The sequence below is a fragment of the Leucoraja erinacea genome, chromosome 24 (assembly GCF_028641065.1).
Source record: "Leucoraja erinacea ecotype New England chromosome 24, Leri_hhj_1, whole genome shotgun sequence".
NCBI classification, from domain to species: Eukaryota; Metazoa; Chordata; class Chondrichthyes; order Rajiformes; family Rajidae; genus Leucoraja; species Leucoraja erinaceus.
This window is the reverse complement of record NC_073400.1, coordinates 27,257,052-27,281,661: the sequence shown is the minus strand read 5'-3', so window position 1 is coordinate 27,281,661 and position 24,610 is coordinate 27,257,052. Positions and strand designations below refer to the sequence as shown.

The 24,610-nt window shown below is 44.5% G+C and overlaps 2 protein-coding genes across 3 annotated transcripts in view; both read right to left on the bottom strand.

Annotated features, from left to right (window-relative positions):
• rbbp5 (retinoblastoma binding protein 5) overlaps positions 1 to 4,617 on the bottom strand; it is a 32,116-nt gene extending 27,499 nt beyond the window's left edge. For both annotated transcript variants that reach the window (XM_055654880.1, XM_055654882.1), the window contains exons 1-2: positions 4,561 to 4,617; positions 1,958 to 1,983 (exon numbers count right to left, since the gene is read on the bottom strand). In XM_055654880.1, coding sequence (XP_055510855.1) covers positions 1,958 to 1,983; positions 4,561 to 4,579 — 45 coding nt within the window. In that variant the 5' untranslated portion in view covers positions 4,580 to 4,617. The remainder of the gene's footprint in view (positions 1 to 1,957; positions 1,984 to 4,560) is intronic.
• A 9,674-nt stretch (positions 4,618 to 14,291) lies between these two features.
• Positions 14,292 to 24,610, bottom strand: part of dstyk (dual serine/threonine and tyrosine protein kinase) — a 52,080-nt gene continuing 41,761 nt past the window's right edge. The window contains exons 10-13 of the mRNA XM_055654879.1: positions 24,007 to 24,120; positions 18,709 to 18,823; positions 17,756 to 17,890; positions 14,292 to 17,171 (exon numbers count right to left, since the gene is read on the bottom strand). Of these exons, the coding sequence (XP_055510854.1) occupies positions 16,990 to 17,171; positions 17,756 to 17,890; positions 18,709 to 18,823; positions 24,007 to 24,120 (546 nt within the window). The 3' untranslated portion in view covers positions 14,292 to 16,989. The remainder of the gene's footprint in view (positions 17,172 to 17,755; positions 17,891 to 18,708; positions 18,824 to 24,006; positions 24,121 to 24,610) is intronic.

The following is a 24,610-nucleotide window of genomic DNA, read 5'->3' as shown; positions in this document are numbered from 1 at the left end:
CCTCCCCACCCACCTCACCCAACCCATAGTTGGATTTAAATCCAAAGTTGAGTTGCGCTATACTATCCTTGTAAGAATTCGGTGAAGGGTGTCCATATCGTGGAAAAAGAATCTGGTTTTTCTGCTAAGATAAGTAATATTTTCAAGATGTAGTGTCTCAACGGAAGGAATTCAAGCATTTCTTCCATTGACAAAAGCAAAAGGGCCAGAGAACTCAGGAGTGGGGGGAGAGAACAAAGGAAAATAACTAGAAGAACAGAGCTCTTAGAGGCTGGAAGGCTAGCAGAGGTCACTGAATTAGGGTAGACACAAAATGCTGGAGTAACTCAGCGGGTGAGGCAGCATCTCTGCGGAGAAGGAATGGGCGACGTTTCGGGGCGAGAACATTCTTCAAGGGAGGGGGCGGGATAAAGATAGAATGTAGTCAGAGGCAGTAAGACTAGTGGGAGAACTGGGAAGGGGGATGGAGAGAGAAAGCAAGGGCTATCTGAAGTTAGAGAAGTCAATGTTCATACCGCTGGGGTGTAATTAGTGAATTAGGGAATATCTATGGCTTGGAGGGATTTGAAAACGACCATGAAAATGTGAATTCCTGATCTCAAGGTATCCATGCAAGCCAATGAGCACACAAATAACAAGTCAACAGAAGCTAGTGCTAAAGAAGGTACTGAGAGAATTCTGGATCTCAAGTTTAAGAAGGATGCAACATTGGAAATGTTCATGAGACCATAGAAATAGTCTAATTTCAAGTGGCAAAAGTATTAACGAGGCTTTCAACTGTAAATGAGCTGAAATAGGAAGGGGACTGAGTAGATGATTTTGGTGATGTGGAAAAATGATATTGGAAGATCGCCCAAAATGCCCAGGTTCCAAAGTCTAGTAGAGTATCTGACACCATCTAGACAACATGGATTTAGCTGACAACCCAGCAATATGAATAGTGATTTCTCCAACTTCAAGTACCCTTGTATCCCCACTCTCTCCATCCCCCCCCCCCACCCTGGTCATCATACTTGTTTCACTGTAGTCCTGTTGTTCCATTTTTATAACTTGTTAACACCGAGTCCACAGCCAACAATGGACCATTGTCTCCTCCACCTTTCCATGACCATCTTTACTTTGTGGGTATCTTTCACTCATTTGTTCTACATCTCTCTATATCCCCGTTTATATCTCTCGTTCCCCTTTCCCTTAATGTTTCCAGTTCGAAAACATCACCTATTCCTTTCTCCAGAAATGCTGCCTGACCCGCTCATTTACTCCAGATTTTTTACTCAATTTTCAGTTTAAACCAGCATCTGCAGTTCCTTCCTACAGCATGGATTTAGTGATCTGCTCAAAAAGTTTATGTTTGAATCAAGGACTGTGTGAATCCTTTATGGATATCCGGAGGATGGTGAAAAATATGCTGCATTCTTTATCCCAGAATGCAACCCAGTTTTGGGCATAGATTCAGAGATAAAATATGATTTTAATATGAACAGTGGCCCTAATTGTCTGATTTATGCATAACCTGGCCAAAGGCCATTTCAAGGGTCTACCCTAATTTTAATTTTTAGAGATACAGCGTGGACCCCTGCACTAGTTCTATCCTGTACACTAGGGACAATTTCAGAAACCAATTAATCTACAAACCAGCAGGTGTTAGGGAAGGGGGAGGAAACCGGGGGAGCATGCAAACTCTGTGCAGACAGCACCAGTAATCAGGATCAAACCCAGGTTTCCTGCCGCTGTGAGGCAGAAACTCTACCTCTGTGCCACAGAGCCGTCCTCGGTGCAAGGGTTCTCCTTCCTCTTATCCCTAAACAGGTACGGGGCTTTAATAATTTGAATCCATGTCTCCAAAACCAAACGTAAAGATAACCAAAAATCATAAATTATAAACAGTGTTTTCATGGTTAGATTGCTACTGATCTCGCGGATACAAGAAAAATATGGCATCTTCAAAATAACCTACCTCTGGATAATTCTGTCCAAAGGACTCTGTTTAAAAAAAAAAGAGAAAGCAATAATATTAAGACACTGAAAAGCATTCACGGTTCTTTTATCCTTGGGGATCTTAAATTTTGCCAATTAACCTACAAACCAGCTCGTCTTTGGAATGTGGGAGGAAACCAGAGCACCCAGAGAAAACCCACCAGGTGTTTGGGGATTTTTTTAAATTATAGAGAGAATTCTTCTGTCATCAACTGAGTAGGTCTTCTTGGCCTGTCAGTCCCATTGCGATTAGTAAGCTCACCAGTGATCTTTTTCTTCGTAATGATGTTCCAAACAGGTGATTTTTGGTAAGCCTAAGGCTTGGCTGATGGCAAACACTTTTATTCTTGTTTCTCAATCTCATAATGGGTTCTTTGACTTTTATTGGCACAACTTTGGTCCTCATGTTGATAAACCGCAATAAAAGTTTCCAAAAGTGATGGAAAGACTGGGAGGAAAGACAAGGTGCTCAGAGCTCTCTTAAGGAGGCATTTAAACACAACTGAGCAGTTACAAACACCTGTGAAGCCATGTGTCCCAAACATTATGGTGCCCTGAAATTGAGGGGGACTATGTATAAACACCGTTGTAATTTCTACATGGTGAAACCTAAATGTATAAAAATACCCTTTAATAAAATTTGACAATGTGCACTTTCACCACGTGATTTTTTTCTATTACAAATCTCAAATTGTGGAGTACAGAGGCAAATAAATAAATGATGGGTCTTTGTCCCAAACATTATAGAGGGTACTGTAGGTACCATGACAACATTTAAAAGATGTTTTGGCAGGTACACAGACAGGAAAGCTTCAGAGGGATATGGGCCAAATGAGTCTCTTAGGTGGAGCATCTTGGTAGCATAGACAGGTTGGGCTGAAAGGCCTGTGTCCGTGCAGTATGACCCTTCACTGTCCCCTCGAATTTGGCTTCTAACTCTGCTCCTCTGCTCTCCCACCCCACCCCCATCATTCCTTGTTTCGTCCCCCATTGCCTTCCCGCGCCTTGCGCCCATTCCCCCCATCCCCAATCCCCCTTCAGTCCACAGCCCCCATTATCCCCCAGTCCACAGCCCTCTGCCCTCCCCACCTGTCTATAGCCCCGTCTCCTCAGCCCGCACCCCCTCTCCTTACTCCGTCCTCCCTCAGACCACACCCCTGCCCGTCCCCCTCCTCCTCAATCGACAGCCCCACTTCTCCCTCCTCCCCCCCCCTCAGACTACAGCTCCCTCCCCCTCAATTCCCAGCCCCCTTCCCTAATCCCTCAGCCCAACAGCCTCTTGTCAGCCCAACAGCCTCCTACCATCGTTTCAGAGGGAACTGCAGATGCTGGAGAATCGAAGGTTACACAAAAAAGCTGGAGAAACTCAGCGGGTGCAGCAGCATCTATGGAGCGAAGGAAATAGGCAACGTTTCGTCCCGAAACGTTGCCTATTTCCTTCGCTCCATAGATGCTGCTGCACCCGCTGAGTTTCTCCAGCTTTTTTGTGTAGCCTCCTACCATCATTCCTCCAGCACCATCCTCCCCAGTCCCATTGCCTCCTGCTCCATCACCCTCAGCAACAACCCCCCCCCCCCCCCCCCAGCTCCTCTCCCCTTCCCCATTCTCCCCCCAAAGTCCTCATCCCTCCGTTCACTCTGTGTCCTCACCAGCAGCCCCAGCCCACTCTCCCCCCCCCCTCAGCCCCCCACCACCACCTGCTTTCATACCCCGGAGCCCTCTCCCCCTCTCCCCTCTGTTCCCACCCCCAGACACTCATTATTCCCCAATGCCCCTTCTCACCCCTCCTTGCATCCCTCCCCGGCCCCTTCACCTCCCACTAGCCGACTCTTCACTCCCCACCCGCAGTCAACACGACCCCCTCTCCCCTCAATTAAACTTGAATCTGAATCTGAATCAATCCCTCCTCCCCAGCGCCCTCTTCTCAACCCTCCCTCCTCCACAACACCCCTCACCCTCCCTCCTCTCCTCTCCCCTCCCGCCTTCTGTACCCCAACCTCCCCTTCACCCCCTCCTATCCCCTCACTCCCACCGCTCCCCTTTCACCCCTCGTCTCCCTCACAGCCCTCAACACCCCCCCCTCTCCCTCCCTCCCGCCTTCTGTACCCCAATCCCCCTTCCCCCCTTCACCCCTCATCCCACCGCTCCCCTTCCCCCCCTCCCTCAACAGCCCTCCACCCCTCCCTCCCCCCCCCCCGCCTTCTGTACCCCAACCCCCCCTTCACCCCCTCGTCTCCCTCACAGCCCTCAACACCCCTCCCTCTCCCTCCCTCCCGCCTTCTGCACCCCAATCCCCCCCCTCACCCCCTCCTATCCCCTCACTCCCACCGCTCCCCTTCACCCCTCGTCTCCCCCACACCCCTCAACCCCACACCCCTCCCTCTCCCTCCCTCCCGCCTTCACCCACCCCAATCCCCCCTTCACCCCCTCCTATCCCCTCACTCCCACCGCTCCCACCACCCCTCGTCCCCTCCACCCCTCGTCTCCCCCACAGCCCTCAACCCCCCCCCCCCTCCATCTCCCCTCCCCTCACCCGCTCCCCTCGTCTCCCCCACACCCCTCCATCTCCCTCCCTCCACTCACCCAGCAGCTCCAGGTTCATCCTGCCCGCCTCCCCCGCCCCGCCCGCTCTCCGCACCACGTGCCGCCCTCACTGCACCGCCTCCCCCCCGTGCGGCCCGGCCCCGGCCCCGGCTTCCCGCTGCTGTCAGTCTCGGCGGGTGAGTGGACGGACGGACGGACGGACGGACGGACGGACGAGCGGCGGCGGAGAGAGCGGCGCCTGCCCCCGCTACTAGGCCCGGCGCCACCTGCCCAGCGCTCCCTCCTCCGCGCCGACAACACCAGCCCCGCAAACAAGGTTCCGGGCACAAGCTGCTGCTCATCCCCAGTCAGCAGCACAATGACCCCAACACATACACACAATAACCCCAACACTCACACACACACACACACAGTAATACAATAGCCCCAACACTAATACACACACTGCACAACAACCCCAACACTCACACACACACAGCGCAACACATTAACCCCAACACACACACACCACAACAACTCCAACACTCCCACTAACCCCAGTCACACACACACAGTAACACAATAGCCCCAACACTCACAGTAACACAATAACCCCAACACTCACACTCACATAGAAACATAGAAAATAGGTGCAGGAGTAGGCCATTCGTCCCTTCGAGCCTGCACCGCCATTCAATATGATCATGGCTGATCATCCAACTCAGTATCCCGTACCTGCCTTCTCTCCATACCCCCTGACCCCTTTAGCCACAAGGGCCACATCTAACTGCCTCTTAAATATAGCCAATGAACTGGCCTCAACTACCTTCTGTGGCAGAGAGTTCCAGAGATTCACCATTCTCTGTGTAAAAAATAAGTTCCTCTCATCTCGGTCCTAAAGGATTCTCCCCTTTTCCTTAAACTGTGACCTCTTGTTCTGGAATTCCCCAACATCGGGAACAATCTTCCTGTATCTAGCCTGTCCAACCCCTTAAGAATTTTGTACACAGTAACACAATAGCCCCAACATTCACCCCAAAAACTCACACACAGCAGCACAACAACCTCAACTCCACCCCTCTCCCCAACTCCAACACTCACACAGCAACACAATAACCCCAAAACTCACACACACAGCAACACTACAACTCCAGCACTCACACAGACACACATTCACCACTCACCCCTGCACCACCACTCATCCCCACAGCAGCACAATAACCCCCACAATCTTCCACCTCTCACCAACATTCACCACAGTTCCACTCCACCACATTTACCCCCTCAATCTTCCACTCCTCGTTTTCACAGCAGCACATTTACCCCCTCAATCTTCCACCATTCACCCCAACATTCACACCGCCAGCAGCACATCCCCCACTTAACCTTCCACACATTCACCCCAACATTCACACCCCCAGCAGCACATTCCTTTGAGCGCAGGAGGATGAGTGGTGATCTTATTGAGGTGTATAAAATCATGAGAGGAATACTATAGATGGGGCAGATACACGCAGTCTTTTACCCAGAGTAGGTGAATCGAGGACCAGAGGACATAGGTACAAGGTGAAGGGGAAAAGCTTTAATAGGAATCCGAGGGGTAACCTTTTCACACAAAGGGTGGTGGGTGTATGGAACGAGCTGCCAGAGGAGGCAGTTGAGGCTGGGACTATCCCAACATTTAAGAAACAGTTAGACAGATCCATGGATTGGACAGGTTTAAGGGGATCTGTTCCAAACACAGGCAGGTGGGACTAGTGTCGCTGGGACATGTTGGCCGGTGTGGGCGTTGGGCTGAAGGGCCTGTTTCCACACAGTATCATTCTATGACCCTTAATCTTCCACCACTTACCCCAACAGCAGCACATTTACCCCCTCAATCATTAGAGTCATACAGTGTGGAAACAGACCTCTGTGGCCATGTGGGTTTTCTCCGGTTTCCTCCCAGATCCCAAAGTCGTACAGTTTTGTATGTTAATTGACTTGTTATAAATATAAATTATCCTTAGTGTGTGTAGGATAGTGTTTGTGTGCGTGGATTGCTGGTCGGCCCGGACTCGTTGAGCTGAAGAGCCTGTTTCCGTGCTGTATCTCTAAACCAAACAAAAAAAGTGATACTCACCAGCCTGTAAATTTGGTAAATCTGCAGTTCCCTGCATCTCCAATAGTACAACAATGTTCACCTGAATTTTCCATATTATATTAAACCCACTTGAGGGCAATTTCCAGTGACTATTTAATCTAGCTTCTTATCATTGGGATATGGGAGGAAAGTGGAGCTCCGAGGGGGGCCCCATGTGTTCCTCAGGAGAAAGGCAGTGCTGGCTCGAAGGGCCGATTGGCCTATTCCCGCACCTACTTTCTATGTTTCTATGCTTGAGTATATATATGGCAATAAAACTCAACCACTTGACTTTGAAGCATTCATGCATGGTAGAGGTATAATGTAGTCAGAGTGATACAGTGTGCAATTCATGTTCATGTATTCATGCAGACCATTATGGAGGTCAGAACCAAACCGAGGTCAGTGCAGCTCAAAGGCAACAGTGCTAAATATTTTGCCACTGCGCCAGCCTTGTTTTGGAGACAATTGGACAGGTGCATGGATAGCGAAGGTCTTTTAGAGGGAGAGGCCAAACACTGGTAGACACAAAATGCTGGAGTAACTCAGCAGGACAGGCAGCATCTCTGGAGAGAAGGATTGGGTGACTTTTCGGGTCGAGGCCCTTCTTCAAACCAGCATCTGCAGTTCATTCTTACACATTGTGGCCAAATGCAGGGATGGGGCATCTTGGTCATCTTGAACAAGTTGGGCTGAAGAGTCTATTTCCCCGCCTTGGAGCTACATCCCTCTTGGATATCACCGCAAGCTCTTACGTGCTCTGAATTACAGAAACCAGGTCTGACCTGTTGAAAATGGCAAAGGCGGAGAGCCCGGTTCGATTCTGATGACAGGTGCTGTCTGTGTGGAGTTTCTACGTTCTCCCTGCGACCGTGTAGGTTTTCTCCGGGTGCTCCAGTTTCCACCCACATTACACACGACAATAAACTAAACAACATGCTGATTTGAATGTTAATTGTCTTTGGTAAAATCGCCTTTAGAAGGCAAAAGTAGAATAACACAGAACTAGTGTATGGATTTTTGTTTAAGAAGGAATTGCAGATGCTGGAAAATCGAAGGTAGACAAAAATGCTGGAGAATCTCAGCAGCTGCAGCAGCATCTATGGAGCGAAGGAAATAGGCAACGTTTCGGGTCGAAACCCTTCTTCAGACTGATGGGGGGGGGGGGGGGGGGGGGGGGGGGGGGCGGGGGAGAAGAAAGGATAAAGGAGGAGGAGCCCGAGGGCTGAGGGCGAGCTAGGAAGGGGTGGGGGGGGGGGGGGGGAGACAGCAAGGGCTAACAGAATTGTGAGAATTCAATGTTCATGCCACCAGGATCATACTCCCCACATGAGAAAAAGAAAAATCAAACTTTTTTTTGTAAAACCAGCTACATCTACATCCCGAGTGTCACAAAGATGTATTCTTGCAGAAGAATAGTAACTAGTCCATTGTGGCCAATTGCAGAATCAAAGCATCCACCAGAAAGGCCAAGTATTCGACTACATCATGAATGGACAACTTATCGAGGTCGAAGATTGAATGTAGCCCAATAATCTTTCATAACCATTTCAATAGTAACTGTCAAAAGAAACCCTAATCATTAATCAAATTCTCCTCTCGGTTCAATTTGCTGGTCAAAATTAGACCATTGAAGGAAAGAATTGATATTCCAAGAACCAAATTAACTTTTCCTTCCAATTCCATTATACATTGTTTGTGCATTCATCATTTGTTAAATAAACTTACTCAATGAGTTTTAAACTTTAAGGTCTAACAGTATATTTTCTCACAGAGTAATGTTGATGAATTTGTAGGATACGCACAGAAATTCATCTTCTCAAGAACAAAGTGGCTGCAGAAAGTATGGACATCATCCAGTCCATCACCAACTTCTCCATTATCAAAGTTCCACAGGAAACACTGCCTCAAGGCAGCAGTGAAAATCAAAGAGCCACACCATTCTTGCCACATACTCCACTCGATTCTACCATTGGGAAGGTCTGAGAGGACCGTGAATAGGGTTGCCAACGTTCTCACTCCTAAATAAGGAACAGATCAAAATAAGGGACAAATTCCCAACGGCAATTTGTTGACCGACTCGGCCGTGGCTGGGTGAATGAGTTGGCCCAGGTGCTGGACTGTACACAAAGCCCAGCCAGCGGGCCAGCTGAGAAGCTTTGGCCCAGGCACACGTTAGGTCGCGCGCAATGTCCGGCACCCCATCCAACTCATAAACGCCCATGAGGGGGGGTGGTGGTGTCAGTGGTAAGCGAAGGTCCGAAGGTCAGACAGCTGGCTGGGCTGCCGACCAGGTAAGGCACTGCTACTGCACTACGTCTGTGTAGGAATCGTAAGGACAATTAAAGTGTCCAGCAACCGGGAGATCAGAAAGGTTCAGGCGATGGTGTTCCGCGAAACTATCGCCCAGTCTGCATTTGGTCTCGCCAATGAACGAGTTAACATCTTGAACAATGGATACAGTAGATGAGGTTGGAGGAGATGCAAGTGAACCTCTGCCCAGCCTGGAAGGACTGTTGAGTTACCAAGGAGTTGCGGAGGAAAGGGTCTCTGCGGAAGCCGGTCAGGGGTGGAGATGGGAAAATGTGGTTAGTGATGGGATCCTGTTGGAGGTGGCGGAAATTTTGGAGGATTACGTGTTGTATGTGACGTCCGATAGGGTGGATGGCAAGGACTAGGGTGAGGGGGAACAAGGGTGGAGCTGCGGGGTACTGAGGAGAAACGAGTAAGGGCCTCATCTATGATGGGAGAGGGGAACCCCCGTTCCCTAAAGAATGAGGGCATCTCAGATGTTCTAGTATGGAACACCTCATCTTGGGCACAGCTGCGGCGTAGACAGAGGAATTGGGAGTAGGGAATAGAGTCTTTGCAGGAAGCAGGGTGGGAAGAAGTGTAGTCAAGATAGTTGTGAGAGTCAGTGGCTTAGTAATAGACGCCAGTCAATAGTCTATTTCCCGTGATGGAGACTGTGAGATCAAGAAAGGAGAGGGAGGAGTCGCAGATGGTCCAAGTAAATTTGAGTGGAGGATGAAAATTGGTGGTGAAGTTGATGAAGTCCATGAGTTCTGCATGGGTACAGGTGGTAGCAGTGCCAGTGTATGCCTGGAACAGGGATTGTTCAACGTACCCGACAAAGAGGCAGGTATAGCTGGGCCCCATAGCTATACCTTGGACATGGAGGAAGTGGGAGGAAGTCAAAGGAGAAGTTATTGACGGTGAGGACCAGCTCCGCTAGGCAGACTAGAAGGAAATTGGATAAATTCTGCGGTCGAGGAAGAAACGGAGAACTTCAAGGCCTTCCTGGTGGGGGATGGCGGTGTACAGTGACTGAATGTCCACAGTAAAGATGAGGGATGGGGGGGCTCAAAGCAGAAGTCATTGAAGAGACGAAGGGCATGCAAGCTATCTCGGACATAGGCCAGGAGAGATAGGATGGAGTCGAGGTACATGGAAATCATTTCCACAGGACAGGAGCAGGCAGAAACGATAGGTCCACCAGTGCAGGTGTGTTTGTGGGTTTTGCCCTCCCCAAACCTACTGAACTACAACAGTCTTTACACTGCTATGGTTGCTCTGCACACACCGATCTTTGCAAATTGGTCTAGTTTAGTTAGAATTACTGATAATTAATTGTTCAGTGGTGGGGGGGGGGGGGGGGGGGGGGGGGGGGGGGGGGGGAAGGTTTATTTTTGTCGGGTAACACAGTAGTGCAACGGTAGAGTTGCTGCCTTACAATGGCATAGACCAGTGTTAAATCCCGACTGCAGGTGCTGTCTGTACGGAGTTTGTAAGTTCTCCCTGGAACCGCATAGGTTTTTTCCGGCTACTCTGCTTTCCTCCCACTCCAAAGATCAACAGGTTTGTAGGTTAATTAACTTTGGTAAAATTGTAAATTGTCCCTGGTGTGCAAGATGGTTTGACTTTAGTTTATTGTCACGTGTACCGAGGTACAGTGAAAAGCTTTTGTTGCGGGCTAACCAGTCAGCGGAAAGACAATACACGATTACAATCAAGCCGTCCAAGTGTACATATACATGTTAAAGCAAATAGTGCTAGTCAACACAGACTCTGTTGGCTAAGCTGCATCTCTAATGTCTAAAGTGTTGTTGCATCTGCTGCGTCTTTAAAAGCTGCAGCAAGAAAGATTTTCTTTATCAGAAGCGTTTGGCAAATTAATTTGAATTGTTATTCACACAGGACCTCCGATATGAAGGACAAATGGTATTATTGCTAAACAATAGCAGGTCAGATATTAAAAAGGCACATGAAATAGGTTAATGTTCATCTTTATTATATAAGCACCTTGTATTTTGTGCATTTTTCCAGTTTTTTTTAATATAAAACAAGGATTTGAGAGCATTGCCATTTTAACAGTAGAACTTTTAAAATAATTACTTGATCTTTAAACTTTACCCAATGGCTAAATTGAAGATAAGGAATACACAATGGTAAAATATTAATAATGCACCAAACTAGTTATTGTTTTTCATTGCACTAGAGTCCGAGCATTTTTAGCATTTAAAAGATCACCTTTACGTTGCCAAGTCATGTCACCATTTACATTAAAACAAAAGAGTGTCAGAACGTACCAAATAGGAAGACAATTAAAAACAATTGTTCTATACAAGATTGTGCTAACGATTGGTGTGGCTAGCCAACAAGCTCCACTGACTGAAGGCTCCCTCAAAATATGGATGGGCTGTGGTGCAGCTTCAAGGACTTCCTCTCTGCCCTCGCTAAAAGGGATGAAGTGATGGGGAATCATTTGAGTGCAGCTCGATATAAAATGGCTATCTTGGATGCACAATCCCATCCACGTTAACAGGGCTTCGCCCAAGGAGGATGGAGACTTTAATTTGTTTCGGGTGAATTGAGAGTAAATTGGGAAGTGCGAAAGGAGTAATTTTTAAAGAATTAAATAGGATTTGAACACTTCACCAGAAAACATCCCACCCCCTCTGCTGACTGAACACACAAATTGTTCTGCTAAATTCTTGTCCTAGTCTCAGCTCATGGGCGACAGCCTTCATAGATCTTTCCTTGGTATCATCAAATGATGCTGTGGTGCTGATGGGCTAGTTACTGGCAATGATTAGAGGGAGCTTCTGCAACTGTGATAGCATGAGATGTCTCTTGAATTTCATGTTAATTTCCACAAGAAGCTTGGGGGAACAAGCTAGTTACCCACTGACCAAGCTCTCGACAATACTTGATGGGATGATCTGAAATGTCAGCTTACTTATGCCCCAAAACAAATGCACCATTGATCCAACAAATAAGGAGACATTTGCAGAGGATTGTGAAAAGTTGCAGTTAAACTTCATGTCATGGGACCTTACAGGTTACTTACAACTTAATCATTTTGTCAATTGTCCTCTACAAGCTTTTCAAACACATTCTTAATTAAACAAAGACAGGATTAATTATCCTTTCCCATGCACCACATTCACAAGTACATATGTTTCATAAATATACTTCCAGCCAAAACTGAACACGAATGGTTTACTATGATAGGAGGCCCAAATTAATAAACCACATTCCATTAGTAGCATGAATCTGGTTGGTAAACATGGAATGTAGAGGTCCTGTGGAAAAGATGCACAAACCTGGACCTTAGTTGATTAACAGGGAATCAAGCAACACAATGATATGTTAGACAGTCACAATTTCCAGTTACGTTCTGTGGCACACAAATATTTTAAACACTTTCCTGGATTTAGTGGGGGAAAGATGGATAAAACTTAGCCCGAGTAAAGAGGGCAGAGGCGAGTGCGACACAACCACATAAAGATGCCATGAGTTAGCATCTCGGGAGTTTTCTTTTAATACTTGACCCGTGGGATTGGAGCCGTAATAACATACACAAACAACTGGTGCAAACCAGCTAGAGGTAGCTGACCAAGAGAAGACGATAAACAGTTGTAGTATCCCTGTAAACTATAGTTTTGAGCAATGAAGTGCTTTTTTTCCCCACCCATGAGGAGTGTAACAAAACCTGACAAGTGCAATGGGTCTTGCTGCCTCACACATACATATACAGAGCTAAGCAGGGACACAAAATACACGTGAGAACAGCCCACAATCACATTTCAGCAAAAGATGTTCATTTTTGTCAGTGACTTTAAATGCTTGGACATGACATCAATATATCTCATATAACTACTTGGAACTGGTCGACTTGGGAATAAGGAGATAAATACTTCATTTTATGTTAGAATAAGTGTTTGGAATTGTTGCAAGGTTTGGCATAATCAGTCTTTGTTCTCGTTTCTCTAATTGGTGCATTCTGTCTTGCACACGTGTTATTTGTGATCCTCAATCTCTCTGCATTGCCCAGCATCTAAAGGAGAAAAAGTATTTCTGATCTGTGAAATTTGATTGAATGAAGTCTCATTTCATCCATGACTTAAAAAATAAAACTCCAGCAGCTTCAGACTTGTGTGATTATGCAGCTGACTGTACAGCAAATAATTACACTCGTAGTTTGTCTTCATGTGCTTCTCAACCTAAACAGTGAGGGGGTCACAAAACTGAGCATTGTACCAATCTGCTTTGTACCTCAAAAGATCCAATGAACCTGCACCATATCTTCACCCCCCCAAAAATAAGTGCTTGAAGGTTGAGAACTCCAAATTGAACATGGCTATAAAGCTCATGTCGGGATGATTCTTTAACAAATTGTGATTACGGTTCAGATCATTGTACTCCTCAACAAAAGACAATGCTGAAGGCACATTACTCCCTGGACATAAATATGATGCAGTTTGAAAATACAAATAGCAATAAATCAAGCTGAAGACTGCAACTCTGGATAACTAGACTGAGGAATACTTCAACATCATTTGTTCAAAAATAGACTTTCTTCATGATTTTCCTCACATTCCCTCAGTTGCTTGCTGTGAATCATATTCAATCAGTAATTCCAATTGTCTTTGGTTTTTAAAATTGCAGACTAATAAATATTTATTGAAGTGCTGTTTCTCTTACAACTCCCTACTTGCAAAGATCCTTTCCTTTCATGTTCAATGAGGAACAATGATATATATTTTTTTCTCTAAATAGACTTCAGAAGCAACTTGCAGGTTCATCTACAGCTCAGGCCAGATGGAGAATAAACACCCTTTCTCTGCACAAAGACCGCAACCATATTCCTGCCTGACTTTGAATCTTTGTGCGCCAATTCGGCCATGATTTCCAAAGAGTTTTATGCTTTGAGCTCACAAGTACGAGGGACATAGCTGAGGCCAGCCTTCACGCAAGGAATAAAATCTCAAGTGCTGGCTGAAAGAAATAACCAGTTTCAGCCTGGATTCATATGCTCAAAGTATTAAAACAAAAAATGTTTGCTATCAGAGGCACAAGCTTTGTCCTCCATCCAATGTTGGTGGTTCAATTGTAAACATTCTCACATGGGTCAAGGAAACCAATTTTATCAAGTTCAGAGGGGAAAAAAAAAAATCTGCAAAATGTAACGCAAGGATCCTACTGAATGAAAATGACTGACATAATTAACAGTAATACCTTCCACCACATCATAACCTCACAGCCTAGCCACACAGATGTTAGGACCCATGATCTAGATCCCTGAACAATAGTAAAGTCGAGCAAGTGCAAAGACAATTATGAATATTCTTAAGGTAGTGTTTTTGTTTTTTAGGGTTTTAAAAAAAAAAAGGGAACCGTGTGGACAAATTGCTCACCTTACAAACACTGTTGAGCCCTTCCATTAATTGTCTGAAGGGTTTAAAGTAGTTTCTGCAGATAAGTAAAAGGTAGAGCTCTTTTTCATAGTTGGCGTTACTGAACAAGCACAGAAGCTCAATCTCATTGAAATGATATCAGAACTGGGTGTGCATACAATGCCCTTTTACCCACTGACCCAGAGCAACAGTGAGACACACCAACTATATTTTGCTGCGTAGTGATTTTATGATGTGGTGGCGCCCAAGTTCCATCCCTCTCAAGTAACCAACATTTAGCAGAATTGGAAATGGGACACCAAAGTTTGAAATGCCAGTGTAAAAGGGAGGTACATACTAGCCATCCGATACTTCATCTCATCTAGATCAGTTTTTACAGCACATGATTTACAAGACACTTTGGTCAGTAACTGAAGCAATCCCGTTTCAAACACAATACTAGTGGACAAAACCAAGAGATTAAAAAAAGATAGCTTCAACATGTATTCAAGATGGTATAGTCCTTGCAACACAGTCAAGCCCTCAACGCATGTATGGCCACTCAAGTCACTGTAGCACTAACTCAATATTCAGCACAACTATTGATCCTACATTGATTACATGCTACAGACTTGAGGGAATAAAGATGCAGCATTCATAGATCAGGTTTGAGACGTTTACAGCCAGTTTCTCCCTTGCATTAAAATAGTTACGAGTCCAATGCCAGAGTTGTCCACTTCCAAAATATTTGTTGTTTATTTGTCCAACAACCCTACCTTCATCTCATCTTTCTCTCAGCCATGCTAACAACTGTCCAAGGCAGAGTTAGACTGGACAGCAAAACAATTCAGGACCTCCATTTTACCTGGACTGATTAATCTATACTTGTCGAAATACCAAACTGCAAAATCATTCCGGCTATTAGCATGTAGTTCATACATATAAGAAACAATTAGTGTTATCTCCATCATCAGATTTGTGAAAAGTGGAGTGATCAATACTGTCCTCAGTTCAGAATGGCACAGAATAGAACATTCAAATGGTGAAGTGCTATAATGGGTTTGAGAACACATGCTGCTCATTATCAGAATTCATCAGAGTCCATCTAACAACTGTTTTCATCATTCCATCAAGACTTACTCGCCCGTCCCAATTTTATTTTTTAAATTAACATGCTAATCACATTATACATCTTGCTAGTGTGACAAAATTGAAAGTCTACTGTGGTATGAAATTACACAGTGAAGGGCCAAAATTGAGCAGTTTGTATAGACTTGCATTGGCTAGATATCATACTGTGAAGAGAAAATAAAATTCAGCAGTTGTACAAAAATGAAAGATTCAATCACTCAATTTGCACTTTGCCAGAATAGAATGGAGTGTAAGAGATGATCTTATCCCAAAAGCTCAATGACCAGACACTTGGAAAAATGTTGATCTCCAGTTTGTTTATGGCCGACCACCGTACCATTTTCTCAGCAGCTACAAACTGACAAGCGGACAGACAGGTTACAGAAGCAAGTAAACAAAACAGGTGATCATCAACTTAGTTCTTCTAATAGCTAAAATGGTGCAATGTGCAACAGCAGAAAATGTAGTGTTTAATACTAGGCAATTCGTAGGGCACTCAAATCAGGAGGGGTCCCATGGTCAAATTTCTCAGAGGCCCTTTTGAAGGAAGAGCAGGGCCAGAGTAACCTCGTTTTCCACCTCCATCTTGAGACGACTGTGTTCAGATCCAATGCCGAAGAATTCACAACAAGGCAAACGTAGAGAATATTAGTAACTAAGAGCACTGAATGGACAGAGGCTTGAAGGCACAATCGGATCCCGTTTTATACTTCAATTCTGTGCATTTTCTTCTTTTGATCAACACATTTATTTTTTTTAGCTTGAACTAAACAGTGATAATGTGCAAAGTGATAGTGTTCATGAAAGTCTTCAACAGGATCCTGATCCACAAGTAAAAATTCCAAGCAAGCTTAAGGGTAGAAAAGCAGATGGTCTTTTTTAAAAAGACCACCTTCCAGATACTGCCATTGACACATTGTTAAGCTCAAGAGCACCATTGCCATTCCCCACACATCAAAATGCAGACAAAACAAACGGTGCAGCTCTGAATTCCCCAATGTGTCAAACATAGAAACTAACATATAAAATTAGTGCAAAATGACACTATTTGTGGAACAAAAATAAGTGCCAGAATACAAACAAAAAAAGATTAGAATGAAACACAAATAAAAAAAGAGCTGAACGTTTAAAGTTGCTTTTCCTCTTCTCTCTCCGCATACAACAGCTGCAGTTCCCAATCACTCGAATACATGCAGTAGTTTGAATGGTTTAGAGTGAAAGAGGAAAGAGATGAGCTATGTTCCTCTGCATCTTCTACTTAAGGCACTCCGTGACAACCCATAACCCTAAACAAGATTTGCTCAAACACACTGCGGGGGGGAGGGAGAGAGCAAAGAAATCTATGCATCAAGTCTCAAACAGTTCTATTATTTCATCACCAAGTCAAAAGAATACAAATATCAAGTTTTACTGCATAGCAGATAGTAAACAGTTATGCTGGACTAGTGTTAATACTGATACTGGTGTCAAAGAATTGGGTTATTCTCGACCCATCCCATCACCCCAAACCCCACCAACGTTAGACATTTGCTGCAGATCCACAGTGCCTGGAGCACTTCATGTCGAGCCGTCTCTGCGCTGCTGCCCAGAACTGCTTTTACAGAGTCTGTCCGTGATGCTTTGAAGGATGGGTTGAACAATTCCAAGTAAGGGTCTCTGAGTGGGGTCACCACTCCAACAAGCTTCCATTAGTTGCCAGCATTCCTCGTCAAATGCAGGGAGCCGTTCCGGTCTTGCACCTAGGATCACAATCAAACACAAGGCTGCCATTCGGTTTATCGAGACTGCGCAAACTTGAAAGAATCAAAGGTGTTTCGATACCGTGACACATCGAGTAGTGTTGCTGCCTACAGCGCCAGAGACCCAGTTTTGATCCAGACTACGTGTGCTGTCTGAACAGGGTTTGCACGTTCTCCCTGTGACCCGCGTGGGTCCGTTTTCCTCCCACATTCCAAAGATGTTTCTAAGCTAATTGGCTTGGTAAAATTGTAATTTGTCCCTCGCGTGTGTAGGATAGTGTTAGTGTGCAGGGATGGCTGGTCGGCACCGACTCAGTGGGCCGAAGGGCCTGCTTTCGTGCTGTAGCTCTAAACTAAACCCAGACTACATAAACATGTTATCCATATCCAATTTCTTCAGCAAGATGCAGGCTCAGAAATTCCTTGTCTAAATCCACCATCTCTTCCTCAACTCTCATTTAAAAAAAAATGCCATGAACTTCTACTCTGACCCAAATAACATTCTGCTATCTTGCACGTGGCTGAGGGAAACACCAATTTGATTATAACATGCAAAGTTAGAGGAACGTTTAATAATTAATTACCTTTCTTTACATTGGTCCACAGCTGATCTTTGCTTGAACATTTCTCAAAAGCTTCCGGCAGTTTAATTGTACCCGTGCAGAGATACCAGAAAAGGATTCCAAACGCATACACGTCCACGGAATTATCGTACTTCCCTGAAGAGGGGCGGGAAAGGAAGAAAAATAAGCATCATAATCTTAAGGCATGACAGCACATAACACCAATATAGGTGCCACAATAGCACAGTAGGTTGACCCACTACGTCAACGCATGAGCCAGAGCTCAATCCTGATCTTGGCTGCTGTCTGTGTGGAGTCTATACGCTCCTCCTGTGACTGTTGGAATTTCACTAAACCAGAAATGAAATTTCACTAAACCAGAAGTGCTCTGGCTTCCTCCCACACCCCAAAAGCATGCGGGTTGGTGGGTTAATAGGTCAGTGTAAATGGCCCCTAGTATGCGGGCGAGTTGGGTTATCTGCAGCAAGGTAGGGAAACGTTGGGCAAATTTGAAATAGGATGAGTGTAAATAGGGCATTTGATGGTTAGTATGTATCCAGTGGGGTGAAGGGCCAGTTCCTGTGCTCACTCTCAGTGACCAGATTATGTGAACGCACATGAAGGGCTGAATAGCCTGTACTGTTCTGTTAACTAAGCCTTTCCTACAAAAGCTGTCAAGTAAATGATCAAGCAGAGGACCCTTATAACAGGAACTCGAAGAGTGCACACAAACGGTCGTGGTGGTATGGAACGAGCTGCCAGAGGAGGTAGTTGAGGCAGGCACTATCACAACATTTGAGAAACATTTAGACTGGTACACAGATAGGATAGGTTTAGAGGGATATCGGCCAAACGCAGGCAGCTGGGACGAGTGTAGATAGGGCATGCTGGTCGGTGTGGGCAAGTTGGGCCAAAGGGCCTGTTTCTGCGCGGTGCGATTCTAGGATTGACAATCCACTGTTGAAGCAACAGACCTGAGAACAGCTCGGGTGCCATGTGTATAGGGGTTCCCACGATGCTCCCAGACATCATTGCCTCGGGCTTGCAGAATCCCAGGTCTGTGATTTTGGCTCGATTTTGCTTATCCAACTTTGGGATTAAAAAAGGGAAACAAAGCACATCATGTTGAAAGCATCTTGCACAGCCCGGGGGGCAAGAAAGAGTGATATAGTCGTCATGTGAGGCTGCCACACTGCTCAGTGCCAGACAATACGACTGAATATTACCCACTTGAGAATGAATTACAACTGATAATGGAAATCAGTCTCCACTGGTAAAGGTATAGGCAAGACAACACGGAATCCAACCCGAAACGTCACCCATCCTTTTTCTCCAAAGGCCATGGTTCCGACTCAAAAATGTCACCCATTCTTTTCCTCCAGAGAAGGGGGGGGGGGGGGGATTCCACCCCAAATCGTCACCCATTTTCTCCAGACACGCTGCCTAGCCTGCCAAGTTACTCCAGCACTTTGTGTCCTTAAGTGCCCTGCTACTTGTCAATGTAGAAAATGAAGTGGTGCAGGCTAGTTGGTGCCAACAATAACATCAGTTGAACCGAGTATCCTGTGCATTTTAACAGCATTTTGATATCCTCTCCCATTACCCACTCATACTCCACCATCTTGTCAATAATTCTGGTGTTGTGTTGATTTCTTTGTCAAAGCTAGTGTTGTTGGTGACAGTTTAACTTTAGAATGTGATATCTTCATAAGTTCATAAGTGACAGGAGCAGAATTAGGCCATTCAGCCCATCAAGTCTACACCGCCATTCAATCATGGCTGATCTATCTCTCCCTCCTAACCCCATACTCCTGCCTTCTTCCCATAACTCACAACGCCCATACTAATCAAGAATATATCTATCTCTGCCTTAAAAATATTAATTGACATGGCTTCCACAGCCTTCTTGTTTTAGGTTGGAGGATTTGAATCATGCTGTTTGTGTAAAATATTCGAACAGGGCAGGGGCATAGCAGTAGAGTGGCGCAGCAGTAGAGTTGCTGCCTTAGAGCGGCAGAGATCCGGGTTCAATCCCGAGGGTGTTGACTATACGGAGCTTGTACATTCTCCCCGTGACAGCGCAGATTTTTTCCGGTTCTCCAGTTTCCTCCCACATTCCAAAAGTGTACGGTTTGAAGGTTAATTGGCTTCGTAGAATTGCTAATTGTCCTCAGCGTGCGGGATAATGTTAGTGTGCAAGGATCGCTGGTCGGCGTGGACACGGTGGGCCGAAGGGCCTGATTCCACAATGTAACTAAATTAAACCTCTTTTGTTAATGACAAAAACAAACTTGACAGTATTGTAAAGTTTATATTGGTGGGCTGGACAAGTTCACCACTCAAGTACTGCTTTCTTAACAACACGTCGACCCAGATATTTGTGGCTGTGATTCATCGATGTCTTTACTATAGATAGTTAAAAATAGATGTGTGCTGCCCATATCATATTTATTTCAGTCTTCATAAGAAGATTTCTCACACTTTCAAACACTACAGGCGTCACTAGCATTATTTCATATTTCATTATTTCATCGTAAACCAATATTTATTCACAATCCAAAGCAATTCACAAGGTTTAGGATCCAGTCTACGCAAGTTCACCGTTTCTTGTACACTATGAAAACAGCGCATCAAATGTATTTGGAAAGGAAGGAATTTTCCCCAATGTTCCAGCGAGTTATTTTCCTTCAACCATAAATATAATCCAACTTCCCAATCATAGCACCAATTTTACTACCCACAGATCAAACATCAAGCCTTGGGCCAACATGACTAATGGTCTGACGCTGTGCTGTTACTTTCTACGTCACCAAACATAAAGGGGCTCTGTTGAGTGAAATGATAGCGCAGTCTACGCTTGGTCTCACCGATGTACAAGAGTCCACATCTTGAACAACGGATACAGTAGCAAAAACAAGTTGCTTTTGTTTGCTGGCTAATTATAAATCCATTGTTAGGGCTTAGATGACTAATATTTGAGAGAGAATCACGTATGCACTGTAAAAGAAAATACTCTAATGTTATATATTTTTTAAAACAAGTAGCTTGATCATATCCATCCGCAAGAACAAATTAAGATTTGTTCTTCTGTCAGATGCATTTGCGTCATTCCCCTTTCAACCTCACTGCTTCCTTCATTGCATCTTACTGTATAATTTATAATGCAAAATAAAGAAAAATACACCAGGAGAACAGAGAATCAATAACAATAGAAACATTAAATAGAAACAGAATGATCACCCTGACAAATGCCAAATTAAATTGGCAATAATTCTTCCAGGCTGTGCAAACAATGACTCAAACGAGTTAATATCTGAACCTTCATTTTGAACTTAGAAATAACTGGAATCAACTGCCAGACCGTTTTCCACTTAACTGAAGATTTACACAAAATGCTGGAGTAACTCAGTGGGCACAGGCAGCTTCTCTGGAGAGAAGGAATGGGTGATGTTTCAGGTCGAGACCCTTCTTCAGACACAATGCTGGAGTAACTCAGCAGGACAAGCAGCATCTCCGGAGAGAAGGAATGGGTCACGTTTCGTGTCGAGACCCTTCTTTTAATTTGGTTACCAAACATAATGTCAGCTTGAAGAAACTATTTTGCATTTAGGCACAAAAGATGGTATTTGGATCGCATCACATTATGAAATTACGTAATTTTGTATTATACGAGCTCAAAGATCCTTGTGCTTTCAGAGGACAGATATCAAATTGTCAAATTTCACACCAGCCATGTATACGGTGTTACCAATGATGTGCTGTGGGTCTACATCTAACATACATATTAAAATGATGCCAGTACATCTAATATAATTTTCTTGGAGTAACAGAAAGCATCTTTAGGGTGGCACGGTTGGCACAGCGGTAGATTTGCTGCCTCAGTGTCGGAGACCTGGGTTCGATCCCGACTATGGGTGCTGTCCGTATGGTCTTTCCATGACCCCGTGGGTTTTCTCTGGGTGCTCCGGTTTCCTCCCACACTCCAAAGGCATACAGGTTTGTAGGCCAATTGACTTGGTAAAATTGTAAATTGTCCCTAGCATGCGTGGGGACTGCTAGTCGGCACGGACCCGGTGAGCTGAAGGGCCCGTTACCATGCTGTATCTCCAAACTAAACACTCAATCTACTTGCAGAAAAACCTTGTCTAAACACCAAATAAAATGCAGAAATATGGACGCGAATCAACACAGCTGAAACTGGAATAAGACGTTTATCTCCTCTCTATCCCCACACCCCATTCTCTCATCATAAAACCAGAATAAGCTGTAACCCCGTTTACAAATTATACATTTCATAATGTGACGGGGACCAAATGCTCTCCTTTGAGTAAGACTGTAGCATAAAGTAGAAATGGTGAAGGTAGGAAGAGTTTTTAAATTTGTATATCACCTCGTAACATACAAATAAACAGCTACACAACTAATCAATGCACAGGAAGGAACTGCAGATGCTGGTTTACACCGAAGATAGACGCAGAGAGCTGGAGCAACTCAACGGAAGTTACGATGTTTGAATCTGAGCCCTTCTTCAGACGTCAGTATTGTGAATCTATTTAATGAACTATTGAAGCAGAGGAACTGGAGTATTTCAAATTACAAACACCGTGCAAACACAAAGTATGAAACAGGATTGTTCTCTTAAAACAGGATATTTGATCAAAAAGGGGTTTGAATAAATCTAGGAGAAACTATCCTGAGTAATAGATGAGTGGTGAAGGATTTGAAATAGCTTGTCAAAAACAAAGAAACACAGTAGGAGGAAGAATTATTCTATGCATTAACTAATTTGTGAATAACATTGCCAGAAAAATGAAATGAATAGATTCAATAGTAGCTGTCACAAGGGAATTGGGTACAAACCTCAAATTAAAATTATGAAAGGCCATCCATTTTGTCCTTGCATTTTCCCCAAAGAGCCAGCAGAAATAGTGGTTCGAGAGCTGCCTTCGGCATAGAAAATAGATGCTGGAGTAGGCCATTCGGCCCTTCGAACCAGCACCGCCATTCAATATGATCATGGCTGATCATCCAAAGTCAGTCCCCCATTCCCACTTTTTCCCCGCACATATCCCTGATTCTGTTAGCCCCAAGAGCTATATCTAACTCCCTCTTGAAAACAGCCTCCATTGCCTTCTGTGCCAGAGAACCCCACAGATTCACAACTCTCTGGGAGAAAACATTTTTCCGCATCTCAGTCCTAAATGGCCTACCCTGTATTCTTAAACTGCAACCTCTGGTTCTGGACTCCAACATCAGGAACATTTTTCCTGCATCTAGCCTGTCCAATCCCTTAAAAATTTGATGTTTCTATAAGATCCCATCTCATCCTTCTAAATTCCAGTGAATACAAGCCCAGTCGACCCATTCTTTCATCAGGTCAGTCCCGCCATCCCAGGAATTAACCTGGTGAAACTACACTGCACCATCACAATAGCAAGAATGTCCTTCCTCAAATTAGGACACATGTTTTCTATACTCAAATCATCTCGCTATCAAATCAAAGGCCAACATGACATTTGCTTTCATCACTGCCTGCTGTACCTGCATGCTTACTTTCAGTGACTGATGCACAAGGACACACAGGACTCGTTGCACCTCCCCTTTTCCTAATCTGACACCATTCATATAATAATATGCCTTCTTGTTCTTGCCACCAAAGTGGTTAACCTCACATTTATCCACATTATACTGATCTGCATCTTCTATGCCCGATGACTACTTATAAACAGAATGGCAATCAATCCATGAAGAACTGATTAGTCCTTTTCTATACAGTGACTTTCACTAGAGGGAAATAAGTGGGGTGGCTCAGCGGTATAGTTGTTGCCCCACAGCAGCAGAGACACAGGTTCAAACATGACCACGGGTGCTGACTGTACAGAGTTTGTACATTCTCCTCGTGACAAAGTGTTTTCTTCAGGAGTTCTGTTTTCCACCCAGATTCCGAAGATGTACCGATTTGTTGGCTAATTTGGCTCGGTAAAAATGATAAATTGTCTCTAATGTGTAGGATAGTGCCAGTGCACGGGGTGATCGCTGGTCAGCATGGTCTCAGTGGGCAAAAGGGCCCGTTTCTGTGCTGTATCTCTAAACAAAACTATAGTGTTGTACAGAATTATGCTGCAATTCTTCACCTTTTTCTTCAGGAGATCACAAATGCATAAAGGCAAAGAAAGTTAGATTATAAATAGCACAAGTCCCAATATAGAAGCAATCGTTACCCAATAACAATTCAAAGAGGAGTAAAATTGAAGCAAGAAAGTTCACCTTACCAAAACATTTTTCAATTTGACGTCTCGATGAACAAGTCCTTGTCGATGGAGAAAACGTATACCTTCCACAACGTCAAGAGCAATCTGTAAACGTACTTCAAGCTTCAGGCCAGACTAGAATTCGGGGGCAGAAAACATGTTTCGATTTTTTTGACATCCCAGAGTTTATTAATTGTGCCGTAAAATGTTATAGGTAAACAGCAGCTTAATAAATAGAACAAAAAAAAAAAATCAACTGGGTTGCCAGTTTCCCATCAAACTGCCCAATAAACTGTTAGCCTCCGGAAAAACACTCATACATTACTGCCGACATTGCTGGATCAGATTTGAAATGGTATTGAATCACAGAAACATCTTTCCTTGGGGAAGATTAATAAACAAAGTTGGGCAGAGGAGCCTGGTAAACCATCTCAAAATTTCGTAAGTGAAATCAAGAAACATCTTACTTTACAGAGATCAAACTAAATTGAAACTCTTCCGCTGATCTGATTTAATTGGAAGAATTGGAATGTATTATTGGATATTTGTTGCACAAGATATCAAAAGTGGAAGTGATTAACTGAAGTTGATCATTCAGGATTTAACTGAATGGCAGAGGAAATGC